Source organism: Dama dama, chromosome 26 (genome assembly GCF_033118175.1).
Source record: "Dama dama isolate Ldn47 chromosome 26, ASM3311817v1, whole genome shotgun sequence".
Classification (NCBI taxonomy): Eukaryota; Metazoa; Chordata; class Mammalia; order Artiodactyla; family Cervidae; genus Dama; species Dama dama.
The window spans coordinates 24,401,896-24,419,818 of NC_083706.1; the positions used below are offsets into that span (position 1 = coordinate 24,401,896).

Genomic DNA, 17,923 nt, shown 5'->3' on the forward strand with positions numbered 1-17,923 from the left:
GAGCAGTCTTGAAAGTAGACAAACAGCTCACTATGCTACCAAACTAAGAATAAGGATAAGAGCGACAAACATTATTACATCCCGGAAATGGTTCTAAGTTTGTTTCATGTGGGCCATACCGTTCACTTTTCAAAGCAACCCTATAATGTAGGGACTATTGTTACTACCATCACATGAATGATGAAATGGAGATTCACAAAAGTTGAGTGACTTACCCTCGTCACACATCTAGGATGTGGAGGGACAGCATTAGACCTTAAGAGTACAGAGCAGAAACTTTAAAGATGAAGGGTCTAGTACACAGCTGTCTAGAGGCTGAGGCAACGGGGAAAAGACCAGCACAGCGCACTTTGCTAAGAAAAGTGAAGTTGAAAATCATGGCCATGAATAAAAGTATGACAGAAGACAGGACGAAAGCCACAGGAGGCTGATCAGTCTGAGGAGATCTTCTGGGGTTTTTTTGTTTGTTTCTTTCTTTTGTTTTTAAGGGAACAAGAGACACACATATTTATTGTCCAAAAAAGATGTCAAAGGCACCCACTGAAGGGCATGATTTACAGAATGCAATCCTACATGAGGCCTGGGATCATGGCAGAGGAACGACTCCTCTTCCTTGAGACAAGACAGGAAGAATGAGTGAAAGAGAGAGAAATGATGCTTAGTTATACACAAAAAGAGAAGAGGCATGAAACCAAGAACACTCATGACCCACAGCGTCTACTATCAGCGTACCCCATGATGGAGGGCATCTGAGCAGTGGGGCAGGGGGTTGAAGAAGACCATGCACATTTGTGATGGTGGCCCTGAGGATCCAGCCAATGTAGGGAATGACTGCTCTGCAACAGCATCAACCCACAGAACTGTGTGATTGTGTCTATGAGAATAGTTATGCTATTGAAGGTATTATGTGGCAAGCACAGGTATAGAAATGATGAGATCAGGACACAGGATTAATCCAGAGCCAGGAGACTAGACGCTGATGTGCAACAATGACCGGGGCTAAGGGGGTTAGAACACTCCTGACAGACTAGCCAAGGGACAGGGTCCAGAGCTGGTCTCGCTGGGAAAGAAGTGAAAGCAGAGGGAGCTGGTAAGAGCAGTTAAGTGACACCCGGTGAGTGACAGCGGAAGAAGGGCCAAGGCGGGCGGGTAGAAGGAAGGGAAGCTGGACTTCTGGACCATGGCAGAAGACCAGTTCCAAGCCGAGAGGAGCACGGCCAGGTGACAGAGAAAGATGCACGAACGGGGAGCCCGCAGAACCGCACAGGAGTGGCCATGTCTGCCACTCTATCCGCTACCACCGCCTCTGATCTCGAGGGTACCCAGGGCTGCTCTCGTGAATCCCAGGCTGTTTTCTCAAATTACCTGTAGAAAGTATGATGTTCCACACACACCTTCCATAGCCTTTTTGCTGCCCGATGGTTTGGCAGCTTAAAGCCAATGGTGCTCTCGAACTGTTCCAGCTAGAATAAATCCGTAAGACAAATCAGCATATCTCCTTAAGAGCAAAACGGAAGTTCCTGAAAATCATGGGCTCTGATATCTCACTAAAAACGAATTGTTCCCCTTGAAAAAAAGGCAAATACCAACCACTGACATAAACCAGCTATCCTTTAATGTCCACTAAAATTCATCTCACCACCTCCCCATCCAGGGATCTCGACCCCTTAGCTGATTCAAAAGAAAACCGAACCTCCCTGGTGTGGCAGGCGCATAATACTTTCTCTCCTCTGTGAAATTGTGGCTGATACTTGTTTTCTTACCAACAGGAATATATATGCAAATTTATCATCAAAACCCTGATGTGACTTTTATTTTTTTAACCACAGAGGAATAATAGTTCATTTTCTTAAAACTCAATGGAAAAGAATTCTGCTAGCTCACGGCCATAAAGGAGAACACTGACAAAGCCCAATTAGATATGCCCAGGGCTACGTGACTCTGCTTACCTCTGCTGGCCTAACTTTAATGTAGAAGTTACTGCGCTTATAGGAGATTTTCAGGATTTTCGGCCAAGCGAAACGATTGATTCTCAGCCTGTCTTTGTAGATGAGGAGTCCATTAGCACATACACCCAGCTTGATGTCCACGCCTTCTGAGTCCTGCCAAGAGAAAGCCATTTGACCATGATTAAAGCTGTGAAAGTTATACAGGCTGGAAAGACAACAATGTCCCTCAAACCATGATCAAGAATGCCAGTTTAACGGGCCTGTATTTCAATTTCAGCAACAGTACACGTGTTAACAGAAGCAGGAGGAGACCTGACACATCCTCAACCTAGATACTCCACTTGACGGGCCAGACGTTAGGTATGGCAACATGGCTACAGGACGCAGTGTTCTTCACAAGGCCTCCCTCATATGTTCTCGAGCTTGGCTGCAAAGCCCAAAAGGGAGGAAACAGACCTCGATTTAGACATCCTGAAGCGAGGGAGAGAAAACTTGTTTCGTGAGAGTATATTTCAGCTCCTGAGGACAGTGTGACAGCCTGCCCTAAGGTCAGTCAGCCATTTTACTGCAGGCAAATCTACCTCAGATGGACTATGCCAGCTAATGGCTGTTAAATAACGCCTATATTCTGCACAACACCAACCTCTCACAGACAGTTTCTATTCTAGGCTGACAGTGTTGAAATCCTTGAATTCTTTCAAGCCATTTTCCAATAACTCTTAAGTGCTGACATCTAGTTTTCATTACAACATTCCTTCAGCTAGCATATTTCAAAGGATGGTAGACTGTTCTTAAACTTATTAATACTGTTTTCTTTCCTCAGTGTTTTAATTTGAAAAAGATAACCTTCTAGAATAATCATCAGCCTGAAAGACATTTTTAAAAATCAAATAAATTTACAGACAAAAGTAAAAAAAAAAATTGTCTCCTCACATTTCAAGTAGTATTGGAAGATCTAATATACATAATACTCAAGGATCTTTAAGAGAACTAGATCTCACTCAAGATATGAAAAATTATTCAGAGATATCTACATATTCAGAAATCATTAATAACAGAAAAATTCTCACAAAATATGCTAAAACAAACCCCATACAGTCTAGGTTTAAGTCAATAAATGTGTAACATTTCAACTGTCTTGTTACTGAGAACAATTAAATGCAATTTTTATGTTTTTTAAAAACAGAAGTACTAGGGGTGTGTGTGTGAGTCGCTCAGTCATGTCTGACTCTTTGTGACCTCATGGACTGTAGCCTGCCAGGCTCCTCTGTCCACGGAATTTTCCAGGTAAGAATACTGGAGTGGGTAGCCATGCCCTCCTTCAGGGGATCTTCCCGACCTAGGGACTGAATCACGTTGCAAGCAGATTGTTTACCGTCCGAGCCACCGGGAAAGTCCACAGTGCAAGGTAACTGATGTCAACTGTATTCACCGCTGTGATATGTGAATAATTCATATGTATAAATAATATCACATTAGACCATCTGAGCAGGTTTAAAAATCTCATCTATCAGGTGCTTTTATTCACTGATATCCTGATGGTCACAGTCCTCTCTAGGAACAGAGTGAAAGCTAGACTGAACCCGTCACAGGTACCCAAGCAACGTGGCACCAGTCACAAAAGATGCATTTGCTCAAAACATCACTAACCTAGGCCACAGGGAGCGGCCGGAAGATGCCCAAGACAGCATGTTCTCTGCACGAGGAGGGAGGCAACCTTCGTTTGAAACATTCAACAAAGCCATCACCCGTGTGAGGTAATCTTTCAACCGGACATTGAAGCTACTTTATCTGACTTAAAAATAAACACAATCTGGATCCAAGTTAATCAGTTGATTTTCGACTGTTCCACATATTGTTTTAGAATTATCAGTATCTGTATGAATAGAAATTACAGATAAAGAAGCTAAAGGGAAGAAAGCCCTAGCTCTCCATGGTTGACTTCTGCCACTCAGCAACAAAGTCAATAAAATAAACTAATAAAAAGGGAGCACTTTGCTTCCTTCCTTCCATCCGCCGTGCTCACTGCCTCAGGAAGCCGCCCCACGCTGGACGTCAACAGGATCCCACGCCCACTGACATCCAATGGCTTCAGCCGATGGGAAGTTCTCAGATATGATCAGAGAGAAGAAGCCAGAAAGGCCAGGGGTTTTAACACCCAGACTCCCTCCCTGTGTAGTGGCATCAGGGTGGCTCTGTCCTTGACAATCACAGCTCCCCTCAAGCCCTCTCCACACGGATCTCTCCCCTACTCTCTGCCTCACCAATCCACAGCCAGAAGGTGAGGAGAGCAGCTATTAACAGCTCACAGGTATCATTCTGCTCTTTGGTTTCCATCTGTCTTTGTCAAGAGCCCTTTCCTTCAACATCCTCACCTTGTCCTGAGAGAAGTGTGCCATTAAAAACTTTTTTGACAATAAAATAGTAATTAAAAACTTGTAAACATGCTCTCAAGCCAATGAAAAATGTATAAACACACAAAACTTTAAACTACATAAAAAGTGTTTTTAAATTGCTACAGATTTTTTTTCAATGAGCTACAAATATCTTGCTCATCAGGTATTATCTAACAAGTCCATCAGATGATATACTGAATAAATGCATGTTATTCTGACTTTTTTAAAGTGACATACGCCTAACCACACAGTAAGAACTGAAATTATAACAAAACCAACAACTTTTTAACTTTTCTAACATCAGTTCAGTTCAGTTGCTCAGTCACGTCCGACTGACTCTTTGCGACCCCACGGACTGCAGCACGCCAGGCTTCCCTGTCCATCACCAACTCCCAGTGCGTGCTCAAACTCATGTCCATCAAGTTGGTGATGCCATCCAGCCATCTCATCCTCTGACACCCCCTTCTCCATAACTTCAAAAACAAGAATCCCGAAACCTTCCAGGATTACCATCTAAAAACTGGTTTCTCACTAATGATCAACAAAAGCAGCAGATGGAAGATTCACGTGTGGCAAGAATAACAGGGTTTAGAGGCGATATGGGTTCCGGGGGCCTTTAGGATACCAAATCTGCTCTCTGCTCCTTCCCTTAGTTCTGCGTGTCTGCTGACTCCGCCTGTCCCCATTCTACAGAGAAATGAGCTACAGGACACTGATCTGTTTCACCTCCTAGCAGGATGCGTCAGCAGACATCACACAGATGGGGCCACTTTACACTATGTGGCTGGGGACAACAAGCCAGCTAGTGTAACAAGCCAGCTGCATTCTGTTTTATGTAGTTTTTGTAAAAATGAAAACATCCAAACCGTAAATAAGATAGTATATATGGAAGTGTTTTTACAAATTAAGAGGATACAGCATCTAGCAGTTAAAAGTGTTGCTGTCAGAGACTTTACTAACATGGAACAGTGTTTTCTAAGAGCAAGTTAAAAATTTACAAAATAATACGCATAGTATAATCCCATTTAAAAAATGTGACATTGCTCAGATTTTTTTTAATAAAACAAGAAATTTTTAAAAAATCAACAGTGCTTTTTTCTGCATAAACCGATTTCAGCCTTTTTATATTCTGCTCACCTCTATTTTCTATGATGAATGTGTATCTCTCTCATAATAACAAAAAAAAATTTAAAGAAAGAAGGGAGACACAGAGGAAAAGGCAATTCTTTGCAAATATGAAGTACTATTAACACAAAAGCAAGAATTAATAATCTGAGGCCAAGAGAGATGATATCTTTGAGTGAGGGGCTTTCCTAGAGATTTCTCAAATCCTCTAATTCCTATAACCTGCACTTCCTAACACGGAAGGATTGGCAGGGTGTTTTAAAAGCAGGCAACAATAGGTTCCCGTCTCATGTTGAGCTGATTCTGGATGTATTGTTCAAAACCAAATACATCTTTCACCTTATCTTTTGTACCCCCAGCCCCACCCTCCATCCAGACTCTCCCTACTACCGGATCATGAAAATTAGGATCGAGTAGGAGACGTTTTTTAGACACGAGGCAGCACTCGGCAGAGCAAAAACTGGGACAGAGTAAAGACAGAATGAGGAGTAAAGAAGGCTGATCAGGTGAGTCTTATAGTAAGTATATATGCAAAGGGATCAACTCATAACATTGAGAAAAGAAGGAAGAATACGGGGGAGAATCAGTGGTCCCGCCCCACAACCAGAAACCCCAAGGAACTATTATAGAGCCCCTCAAGTGAGGGGGAGTAGCCTTTGCTAAAAGTGAAGCAGGCTCGTTTAAAACTGAAGCCCTCTCAGAACTTCAGTCAACAGACCAGGAAGAGGCAGCTCCCCGTCATACTCCCAGTACCTTGGCATGGTGCAGGTCAACGCCGTACATAGAAAGCCTCTTGGCGTTTTCTAAGAACTGAGAGTCAGCTTGTGCTGGAGATAAGCCCCTAAGGATCAAAAGAAACAACATTATCTTATTGGTGGATGCAAAGCAAATCTAGCCAAAATGGGGAAAGGAGTGCATAAGCTTAGAGTTTAGGATGAAGGGATTGGCCCAACTAAATGCACAGACAAGAAAGAAACAGGTAAGAAGGCTAGACCCTCAACCTCCAGCATTTTCTTCTTGTTGATGTTTTCAGTCACCACATCAAGTCCAACCCTTCAAGACCCCATGGACTGCAGCACGCCAGGCCTCCTTGCCCTTCACCATCTCCTGGAGTTTGCCCAAGTTCATGTTCATTGCATTGGTGAAGCCATCCAACCATCTCATCCTCTGTCGCCCCTTTCTCCTCCTGCCCTCAATCTTTCCCAGCATCAGGGTCTGTTCCAATGAGTCGGCTGTTTGCTTTCTCAATAGGAACCTACTCATTGCAAAGAGGTGCCCCTCCACCCTCACCCTTTTTATCTTAGAAAGTTGCTTTCATTTTTTTTCTACTAGGGAAACAACCCCAGCAGTAATGGGTACAATATAAATTAACTTTAAAAATAAAAGAATATAAAGTCATTGTGTCTTTCTGAGTAGACAAATTTTATTTCACTAGGATTGATCATTCTAAAGATCAGAAGTACCTGTACTTGATTTTACAGCTGACATACCCCAACTAAACAAACCTTAAGCTCCTAGAAAGCAGACTTCTGTTAATCTTCATATTTCCCATGGCATTTCAGTACCTTATATTTCAATTTCAAATTATATGATACATGTCTACCGAACAGAATTGGAATAAAGTTATTAAGAAAATATTTAAAGTCAAATACTGCATTCATTTTTCTAAAGACAAGTCAGTGAAGGTGGTCTGTTAAAGACCTCTGATCTCTGAAATTTCCTTTCAAATCATTTCAATCAAAATTTTTGAAAAATTCAATTTTGCAATATGGGACTTGGTCACTGGGAGTTTTAAAAACTTGTGCTTAACAAAGCCATTTGTTTTCACACAGGTGTGAAAGTTCTCAAAGTATAACATGGTATTTAAGTAATTAATAATCCTCAGCTAAACCAAAGTCATCCTCTGTGGACAGAGAAACCAACTGTAGATTCATTCCCTTTGTGTCCATTGCCACTCACATTTCTGATTCAAATCCTGATGCTTCATTATCTCCTTGGCTTTCTCAAATATGGTGATAAAAACAATCAAAAGGCAGAAGAAATGCATAGTAAGTGCCAAACAAGTACATATGTTTGTGTCAAGGGCGTGTGTGTGTGTGTGCACACACACGTGTGTATGAAGGGAGAGGACTAGGACAGGGCAAGGAGATGTCACAGGGAAACGTAAATATTTCTAATAAATGAAAACAGCCCCGTGAGCCCAGCTCCTCGGATTATAGTCATAAAGACAATGAGAGGGTATTTCAATGACTCCATGTTGTCTTGAGCAGTCCTAGGTGAAGCTTCACAAGGGCAAACTGATGAATCCTGTCAGCGATACCCAAATGTCTAGCCAGCGCTCTAAGGGACGTCATCTGAACCCACCACAGCCACTGGCTCCCCGGGACGCCAGTCGACAGACCTGTGGGTCTTATGCAGCTCTGCCACCTTCTCTTCCAGCTCTTTTGTCTGGGTGGGGGCAAACTGGAAGTCACTGAGGTCATGACTGGCATGCTCTTCCGGGTCATAGTCCCCAAGCTCAGCCTGCAGTGTGTACGATCCCAGGAGAGCGTGAGTCACAAAGGAGCAGGGCAGGCGACCCGAGGCAATGTCCTGCCGGAGCTGAAGGCACAAGAAGTATCTGTGAAGAACAGGGAAGAAAGAGCAGAGAGAACAATTAGTCGAGACTGGAACACTCATAATTCCGACATTCCTTTGAAAAAGAATATACAATATGGCACCCTTCAAATCCAGAGCAAAAAAGTATTCCATAACAAGAAGCCCGACGTCCTCCATGGATTCCTAATTCTGTGATCTATTTACAGAAACTGAATCAGGAGGGCAAAGTAATAGATGGAAATTCTGAACTGCTATTCTGGCAACAGTGTATTTTTACAATTACAATAAAGAGTTTTGTGACTGCAGGTGAAATTCTAATCACTTAGTCTCCTTGGACTTAAAACCAATCAAAATTAGCATGCCCTTCAAAAGTTGTAGAGATTAATAAAATTTAAGAAACAGCTGCAGTTTTTAAGCATTTGCAAGAAAAGCTAAGGTCACCCACCCTTTATTCTCTCTACTGTTTTCATGCTAATTTCTTTTCCTGAGATCTTTTAATAATAATTACAAATTAGTCTATACTTGGAAGCCCTCACCCGCCCATTTACCCCATCCAAAGAGGCAGCTAATTCAGTTTACAGTAGAAAAGGCATGGGTTTGAGAGTCAGGCAGAGCTGACTATTAATTTACATGCCTAAGACTAACTTCTGGTCTGTAAAATGGGAATAACTATTTCCCTTTGAAGGTAAGGGCAAAAAATTGGATAATATAAATTAAACACATAGCATGGTACCTGGGAATCAGTAGCTAGTAGCCATAATCATAATATTGTATCATTCAAGGCTCCAGGTGGATTATTATACAGTTATAAAAAAAAAATACTGGCTTTTACTAAGTAACATGCAGAAACACATTATTTATACTCTGTTAGGATCTGGGTCTGGTGGGGGGGGGCAGTGTCTCCCTATCAGCTCTTTGTGGTAACATTTAAAAACCCAATTTCTACTCTTAAATTTAACTACTTGCTAAGGTTACCATCAACCCCACCCAACAAAATGGCAGGATCCTCCCTCCTTCTTGAAGACTGTTCAGCGACTACCATCCCTACGGGCTGCGGGCTTCTTCCTGTGGATCCTTTTCCCTGGCACGTGTCACGGCCCTGTCCTCCTCTTGCCTCTACCCAATGCATTCAGACAGACAAGCCGCTTCTGGTCCAGGACTCTTGTTGAGTCAGAGAACATGGCCCAGTACAAGGAATCAGCCATCCCCCAAGTCAGTTACACCTGTATTACACCCTAATCTCCAGTCAGGCAGGGCAAGGACTCTGTTTATCATTATCATAATCCCACAGTAAACAAGTACTTGTGCTCCTTAATTTTCTAGGGATGACAAGTGCTCCATTATTTTCTTAAGGATGAAAGTCAGCTCACTATCACTGTTGGCATGCAGTTCAGGACAGGGTAGGGGGGAACTGGGCTGTCCAGAGAGGAGGGCGGGGTGGGGGGTGGGGTAAAAAAAAATCATAGTTCAATAGACTTCCAAAAATAAATTTTAAAAAAGTTTTTCATTCTTCTACCTTTGCATCACCTTTGTAATATAAGATCATTACACAGGCACACATGGGTTACACAATAAAAACCATCTTAGTATTAAAATTTGAAATATTAAGTACCAGTAATTTTTGACAGTATAACATAGGAAACAAAATTGTTGCAATTTTTTTTAAAACTTCATTACTTGAATATAAGTGGGGAATTAAAGAAAGGTGAACAAAATTTTTGAAACTAGAAACATTTCAAAGTATTTTGGAATATTCATTTCCCAGGAAACTTCTAAAACTCTACTCAAGAATAAATTTTTTTTTTTTTAATGCTGAAATTACCACCATTCCCCCAGGGCACAGAAATGAGAGCTGTAAGTAAAGAATCATTTTTAATAAAAACATAAAGTACCTGGTGATATCTTCAGTCAGCTGAGAAGGATCAGGAGGATAAAACTTCACATTAAAGCTGAACAGCCAAGGAAGATCTGTGATTATTAAAGATCATGATTATTCATCTGACCAACACAATGACCATTTATTTACAGATAAAACTTAAAAGTCAATCGATGTTCATATAGTATAGACCAGTCCCAACATAAATCAGTTTGGAGAATTTTGTTTCTTAAAGAAAATATCACTGACAAAGCAAAAATAAAGTAAAAAATAAAAATCATTTCCATAAATAACCCATCATTAAAGAATAATAAGGTTCATTTTTTCAAAATGTTCAGTGGTAGCCTCACATGTGAGGTACCTTTACATGGTGAGCTAGAATGCAAAAATTTTAATATAACCTTCACATAATAGTTTAAGATCTGTTTTAACCACAGGATCTCTAGATGCCAAATCTCCACACTTAAAAACAAAAAGAAATCTAGGATTTCTACATTGTTGGGGTTTCAAATGATCAATGTAACCATTCAAGAAATGATTAATGGGCTATTTGAGAGAGTGATAAAACATCATAACACTTAAAGACAATAAAAGTATTTCCCAGGTTTTATAAAGTAGGCTTAAAAACATGCACATATAACATACACTTTGCTGTAGTGTGCCTAAAGAGTAAATATAGTAAGCAACCATGTCATAATGACTAACAAAAGTTAAAACATTGCTATCTATATTACCATGTAACTAATATTTGATTTATCATGCTTCAGATGGCTTTAAAAACAAATCAACAACAACAAACAGACACACACAACTCAAGGGACAGGGCAGGCATTATTTTCCAAAAGGGATCAAAATAATTCCAGTGGCCTGAATGTAGAGTTATACTCACAGTTCATGGTATTTCCAAATAGAAACCAAAAAAAGGTGTGTGTCTGTGTGCTATTTCATATACTATCTGAAAGCTTTACAGTTGCTTTCACTTTGGACTTGAAGAAAAATTTCTTGCATCCTATTCTCTTGCTCAAGGGGTCCTTTTGTTCTTTTCTCACCATAGACACATTGATTTTTCTCCCACTCAAAAGTCAATGAAGCTATTTGCAGGGCGGCGACAGAGACTCAGACATAGAGAACAGACTTATGGACACGGGGAAACTGAGAGGGTGGGACAAATGGAAGAAACAGCACTGAAATACACACAGCACCGCGTGTGTAACAGGGAGCTGACGGGAAAGCGCGGTACCGCGCAGGCAGCTGGCCTGGTGCATCCGTGACGGCCCAGAGGGGAGGAGGGGTGGGAGGGAGGGGGCACGCCCGTGGCTGATGCATGCTGATGTTCGGCAGAGACTAACCTGACACTGTAGGGAGATTATCCTCCAATTAAAATAAACTTTAAAAAAAGTCAGTGGATAGTTATCAAATGTCTACTGTGAACACACAGCATCACATAGCACCCTTGCTGAGTCTGGGCTGAATACATCATTATTCTACTAATAAAAGTCAATCCTGCTGAATTTCAGGAACAGACTTTGCTTCCCTCTACACATTTAAAACATCATAAAAAAAGATATGGAACTTTTTTGAGTATTAAGAAACATGCCATTTTTTGGCCAGCAGCACCAGGTTGGCCGTGATGCATGTGTACTTGTTAGAGGTCATTCCTAACCCATAATTAAGCAAAGTCATCACAGAATTATCATTTCGTTTTTTAATGGATCCTTATTTACTTGTCTTCTAGGTATTAACACTAGCACATGCTAACCAGGACAGACAACAGGAATAAGTTTCTAATAGAACACATATTTCAGGATCTATTTTCAGTTTTAAAGTTGATTAAAAATAAATAAATAAATAAAGTTGATAAAATGCACCAATAATGCTCAACTTTTTATTTAGTTATATACTATTGATATTATCATTTCTACCTAGCTATATAAACTGTGTGTCTAGCTATGGATTGTTTACATATTAATACAGGCAAGCCTAAGATACATAAACATAGTCTTATGTATCTATATAGTCTTACTTGTGCACATTTGCAAACATGAAGATTTTGAGGCTATTTTCACACAGGAACTGATCGGCTGTTGGTTGTTAGTGTTAGCTGCTCAGTCGTGTTCACCTCTCTGTGACCCCATGGGCTGTAGCCCCCAGACTCCTCTGGTCCATGGGATTCTCCAGGCAAGAATAATGGAGTGGGTTGCCATTTCCTTCTCCCGGGGATCTTCCCAACTCAGAGATCAAACTCCGGACTCCTGCATTACAGGCTGATTCTTTACCATCAAAGAAAGGCAGTGCCAAAAAATGCTCAAACTACCGCACAACTGCACTCATCGCACACGCTAGCGAAGTAATGCTCAAAATTCTCCAAGCCAGGCTTCAGCAGTACAAGAACAGTGAATGTCCAGAAGTTCAAGCTGGATGTAGAAAAGACAGAGGAACCAGAGATCAAATTCCCAACATCTGCTGGATCATCGAAAAAGCAAGAGAGTTCCAGAAAAACATCTACTTCTGCTTTATTGACTATGCCAAAGCCTTTCACTGTGTGGACCACAATAAACTCTGGAAAATTCTTCAAGAGATGGGAATACCAGACCACCTGACCTGCCTCTTGAGAAATCTGTATGCAGGTCAGGAAGCAACAGTTAGAACTGGACATGGAACAACAGACTTGTTCCAAACAGGGAAAGGAGTACATCAAAGCTGTATATTATCACCCTGTTTATTTCATTTATATGCAGAGTACATCATGAGAAATGCTGGGCTGGATAAGCACAAGCTGGAATCAAGATTGCCAGAAGAAATATCAATAACCTCAGATATGCAAATGATACCACTCTTATGGCAGAAAGTAAAGAACTAAAGAGCCTCTTGATGAAAGTGAAAGAGGAGAGTGAAAAAGTTGGCTTAAAGCTCAACATTCAGAAAACTAAGATCACGGCATCTGGTCTCATCACTTCATGGCAAATAGATGGGGAAACAGTGGAAACTGTGATAGACTTTATTTTCTTGGGCTCCAAAATCACTGCAGATGGTGACTGCAGCCATGAAATTAAAAGACCCTTGCTCCTTGGAAGAAAAGCTATGACCAACCTAGACAGCATAGTAAAAAGCAGAGACATTGCTTTGCCAATAAAGCTATGGTTTTTCCAGTAGTCATGTATGGAAGTGAGAGTTGGACTATAAAGAAAGCTGAGGGCTGAAGAATTGATGCTTCTGAACTGTGGTGTTGGAGAAAACTCTTGAGAGTCCCTTGAACTGCAAGGATACCCAACCAGTCCATCCTAAAGGAGATCAGTCCTGAGTGTTCATTGGCGGACTGATGCTGAAGCTGAAACTCCAATAGTTTGGCCACCTGATGTGAAGAGCTGACTCATTAGAAAAGACCCTGATGCTGGAAAAGATTGAAGGTGGGAGGAGAAGGGGACAACAGAGGGTGAGATGGTTGGATGGCATCACTAATAATGGAAATGAGTTGAATAAACTCCAGGAGTGGGTGATAGACAGGGAGGCCTGGCATGCTGCAGTCCATGGGGATGAAAATAATTGGACACGACTGAGCGACTGAACTGAACTCAACAAAGATTAATGTTTACCTCTGCTAGTTGTCTCTTAACTGAATAAAAAATCATAGCAGAGACTGGCCTAAGATAGAATAAACAGTTCTTTTGTCCATTTTAACACAAGCAGAAAGAAAGAGGTAAAAATACAACAGCTAAAACTTCATTTCCTCAGCCTACTTTCATGCTCAGGATGGTACAGAACTTCACTCAGGAAACCAGCTCCAATAGTTTGGAAAAGCCAGATCCTATGTGTTACTGTTATTCCTCTTGCTAAACCACAAGGGCAAGTTCTGAAATAACTCTTTAAAAGAAAAAAGGAAAAAAACCTTCACAAATAATCAAAATGTAAGACTGTGATTCATAATCAGCAAGAAAGTCTTGCCCTCTGAAAGTTAGGAAAGCTCCATGACTCTGAAATGAGTAGTACACAAAAATAATCCAACAAAAGCCAGAACAAAACCATAGGAAACAAACTCAATAGAACATCAATCGTGTTTCAGAGGTTATTCTGTTTCGTCCACAGTCTGGGTCACTTGGCAGGTCTGGTTTCAGAGAAGTGAAAGAACCAAACATCTGTCTCTTTTGTGAATTCATGAACTTTGCAGAGTTTTAACAACTGTAGAGAGGACTAGAAAAAGCTCCAAAGCTTTCTCATACAGTTTCATACATAATGTAAGCATAATGTATCTATGTCTAATTACTACTTTCCTTTATTCTCTTCCTTTTCTATTATGGACCAAACGTAACTGGATAAAACATCAAGCTGATAAATGCCGGACAGAGGAATGGATAGAAAGCCAGGGGTGATAGTCAAAAGACAGGGTGACCCCAGATGACACTAAAAGCCCCACAGCCTGAGAAGCCCGTCAGGCCCAGTCCTGGGCAAATCAGGAAAGTTACTCTAATCAAAGATATTTTTAAAACATGAAAAGAAAGATGAGTATACAAGGAGAGGAAATGGGAAAAAAAATAAATTATACACTCAGACTGGAAAAGGAGAGTACAAAAGGAAAGAAATGACAGGGAAAATTGCCCAAATGATCAATAATTTGAGAGAGAGAGAGAAAGAAATGAAGAAAACAAATGTGGAGAATCAAAACTGAGACAGAAAGTAGATGGAAAGAAATAGAAGGGAAAAGCAGAGATGTGTTTCAGTGTTTTAATGCTGGGAAGAAATACGTAGGGAATAACAAACAAGAAGGGAAAGGAAACCAACAGTCCCAAGGGCACCCTGCAGGCCAGCACCCAGGGAAACAGCCTCTCCCTGGACAGCGCTGGGGCCCAGCATCCGAAGGGCTAGGAGGAAATCTGTCGTCTTGTCTAAACATTCCACCTCTTCATGGCTCCCTGCCTTTTCTGCTTCAGACTCTACCAGACCCTGAGGTAAATGATGTAGCCAGATCCTCTATCAGAGACTCTTGTGTGATGCTAATGATTCCTGACGCAGATGTTACAAAACCAGTCACAGGAGAGGACTGAAGCTGGTTAGAGAGGGATACATCAGTCACTTAGGGAGGCAACAGAACAAATGGGAAAATGGAAGACAGGGACAAACAGGACCAAGAACAAACCCAGACTCAGAGCACCAGTGGTCCAAGGAGGGATGGTTCTATGTGATCTTCACCCCTCAAACCCTCACTCCAGGACATCTAGGAACACTGAATCCACATGCTTCTGGGGCCAGAGGTCGGCTTATCAATTAAACTAACCGGCTGCTGCTGCTGCTAAGTCGCTTCAGTAGTGTCTGACTCTGTGCGACCCCACAGACGGCAGCCCAGCAGGCTCCCCCTGTCCCTGGGATTCTCCAGGCAAGAACACTGGAGTGGGTTGCCATTTCCTTCTCCAATGCATGCATGCATGCTAAGTCGCTTCCGTCGTGACCGACTCTGTGTAACCCCATGAACAGCAGCCCACCAGGCTCCTCTGCCCACGGGATTCTCCAGGCAAAATACTGGAGCGGGTTGCCATTTCCTTCTCCGAAACTAACTGGACACACCATCAAAATCAAGTAGACAAAGCAAGGGTAACAGGGCTCCCTTAGGTACATTTTCTATAAAAAGGGCAAGTTACAGAAGAGTGGCTTTCCATTGTTTTCCCCAGAGATAAAGATCAGGTGTTGCTTCACAGTGGTAAGACATCATGAGCAAATATTTAAGACTAGGAATCTAGAACCTCTTGACCAGTAGAGGAGTCCCTAAACCATCATGAAAGTAAATAGTCATAATTCTACAAAATAGTATGAGTTTCAACTTGCCATATGTTATGAATGCAAACTAGAGTCTATCATTCTATCACTATCTTATTCTAGCTTACATTCCTATGAATTTTCCTAAAAAAAAAAAAAAATAGACATAAATATTAACTTAATAAGTTCAAAAGTATGATGATCTAATACTCACTTCGCAGCTGTCTCTTTATTTCTTTTGCGGGATCTAGCCAGTTCTGCAAGGGGAGAAAAAAAGGTTACTTAACCCATAAGAAACAGTCTCCATAGTCCAAAATGAAACAGTTGACAGTTCACATACTTATTTAAATATAAACATATTTTAACAAAGTTCTATGCTATTAGCATTCCACTAGGCTTAGTACCCATTTGTTTTTGAAAGTGTATGTGTGTGTTATAAATAAAATATTGAAACACTTTAAGGTGGATCTCTTGGGCTTCATTTTCTAGGATGTGAAATCAAAACCCACCCAAATGAGGAGACATAATATATGTACATATAGTCTTTATTTTGCAGTAGAACAAACAGCAAACAGCCAGCAAACAGCCCCTGCAGACACTGAAATGATAGCTCAGTCAAGGACAATGATGGGCTCTTATTCATGAAGGACAAAATGTGCATTGGAAACCACGGGTTGAAAGCACATATACCCCAATCAAAAACAAATCTCAACTCCTAACGCCAAGTCCTCCTGAGACCGTGGCTTTTCCCCGCCTCTGTACAAGGCCATGGAGAAGCACTGTCAGACTGGAGCTGGTCTTCATGTAAGATCTTTTTTTTTTTTATGATCTCTATGTTTATTTTATTTTCCCATTTATTTTTTTATTAGTTGGAGGCTAATTACTTCACAATATTGTAGTGGTTTTTGTAAAGCAACCTAGATGCCCATCAGCAGACGAATGGATAAGGAAGCTGTGGTACATATACACCATGGAATATTACTCAGCCATTAAAAAGAATTCATTTGAATCAGTTCTAATAAGATGGATGAAACTGGAGCCCATTATACAGAGTGAAGTAAGCCATGTAAGATCTTTTTAAATCTTCATTCCAAGTTAAGAGTCACAATCCTAAGGAACTTCTTTCTACTTCTCCTTTATTTGCACACTTGAAGAAAATTTTAAAAGATTCCAGGAAAACACTGTAATAGCTTAAAGGCAAAAAGACCAAATTTTGAACTAGTAGGTTCAAATCATTTAAGGACATTAAATATTTGTCTTTCAAAGCTATAGGTGAAAGGCATATCCAAAAATAACTATATATATATATATACACACACACACATACACACATGTTTATATATGCTATATGTTTATATTTTATATGTCTCCTACCTTATCCTCAAGTCATTATTAAAGTTTACTTTATCCTCACTAGCAGAACAATTATATTTTATGAGATATATTAAAATGATTCAAATAACTGACTTTACAAAAAAATAAATTGCATGCATTCTAAAAGCATCTCAAGTAATGTGTTATAACATTCATGTTTTAAATATTAATAGAATTTTATTCGCATATATAAAGCAAACAGTTAAAAGATTTATCGTTATAGAGAAAATTATAACAGACAATCTTAACAATACACTGAATGGGTACAACGGAACATCATCTTACCCACTATGAAGTAGTAGTAATAACAGGGCGCTCCGAGAGCAAAAGCATGGGTCTTACTGTGCCATTCAGGGCTTACACTCAGGGCAGCAAGGACCCAAGGTGTGCATGCTCTGTTCAAACACTGGTCATATTCAACACTCTCAACAAGGAGCTGCCAGAGCCTGGGCGAAGTTTCACAGGACTGCTGGCCCAGCTGTGTGGCCCGCTGAAGCGCAGGGCCTGCGGGACCCCCTCACGGGAGCTCCAGGGCTGTGGCAGGACGCGGCTCTCCTCCTTCCCGAGAAGACAGCCTGCATTCAGCTTCCCGGCCCTGCAGCTGCGGTCCGCGACAGCTGGCTCACAAACGGCGTGCTCTCATGAGGCCCAAGAACTAGAACACACATCATTCAGTCTCCAGCGCAGCCCGGGGAGCGGCTGGGGGAGAAGAGGGAAGGAGGCTGCAAAGTGTGGTGGCGTTTCATCCAAGGAAGGAACCACCAGAGCGAGAAAAACTGAATCGGAGACAACCGGTGCCACGCTGAAAAGGAGAAGTCCCTCAGAACACGAGAGCAGAGAAAGAGAAGGCGAGGAGGGAC

General features: G+C 41.2%; 1 protein-coding gene across 11 annotated transcripts in view; it reads right to left on the bottom strand.

Moving 5' to 3' along the window:
* The window catches only part of EPB41L2 (erythrocyte membrane protein band 4.1 like 2), a 205,010-nt gene that overhangs the window by 52,362 nt on the left and 134,725 nt on the right, over nucleotides 1-17,923 (bottom strand). For all 11 annotated transcript variants that reach the window (XM_061130599.1, XM_061130604.1, XM_061130603.1 and 8 more), the window contains 6 exons: nucleotides 15,904-15,946; nucleotides 9,961-10,036; nucleotides 7,872-8,090; nucleotides 6,224-6,311; nucleotides 1,950-2,102; nucleotides 1,366-1,463 (listed from right to left, as the gene is read on the bottom strand). In XM_061130599.1, the coding sequence (XP_060986582.1) occupies nucleotides 1,366-1,463; nucleotides 1,950-2,102; nucleotides 6,224-6,311; nucleotides 7,872-8,090; nucleotides 9,961-10,036; nucleotides 15,904-15,946 (677 nt within the window). The remainder of the gene's footprint in view (nucleotides 1-1,365; nucleotides 1,464-1,949; nucleotides 2,103-6,223; nucleotides 6,312-7,871; nucleotides 8,091-9,960; nucleotides 10,037-15,903; nucleotides 15,947-17,923) is intronic.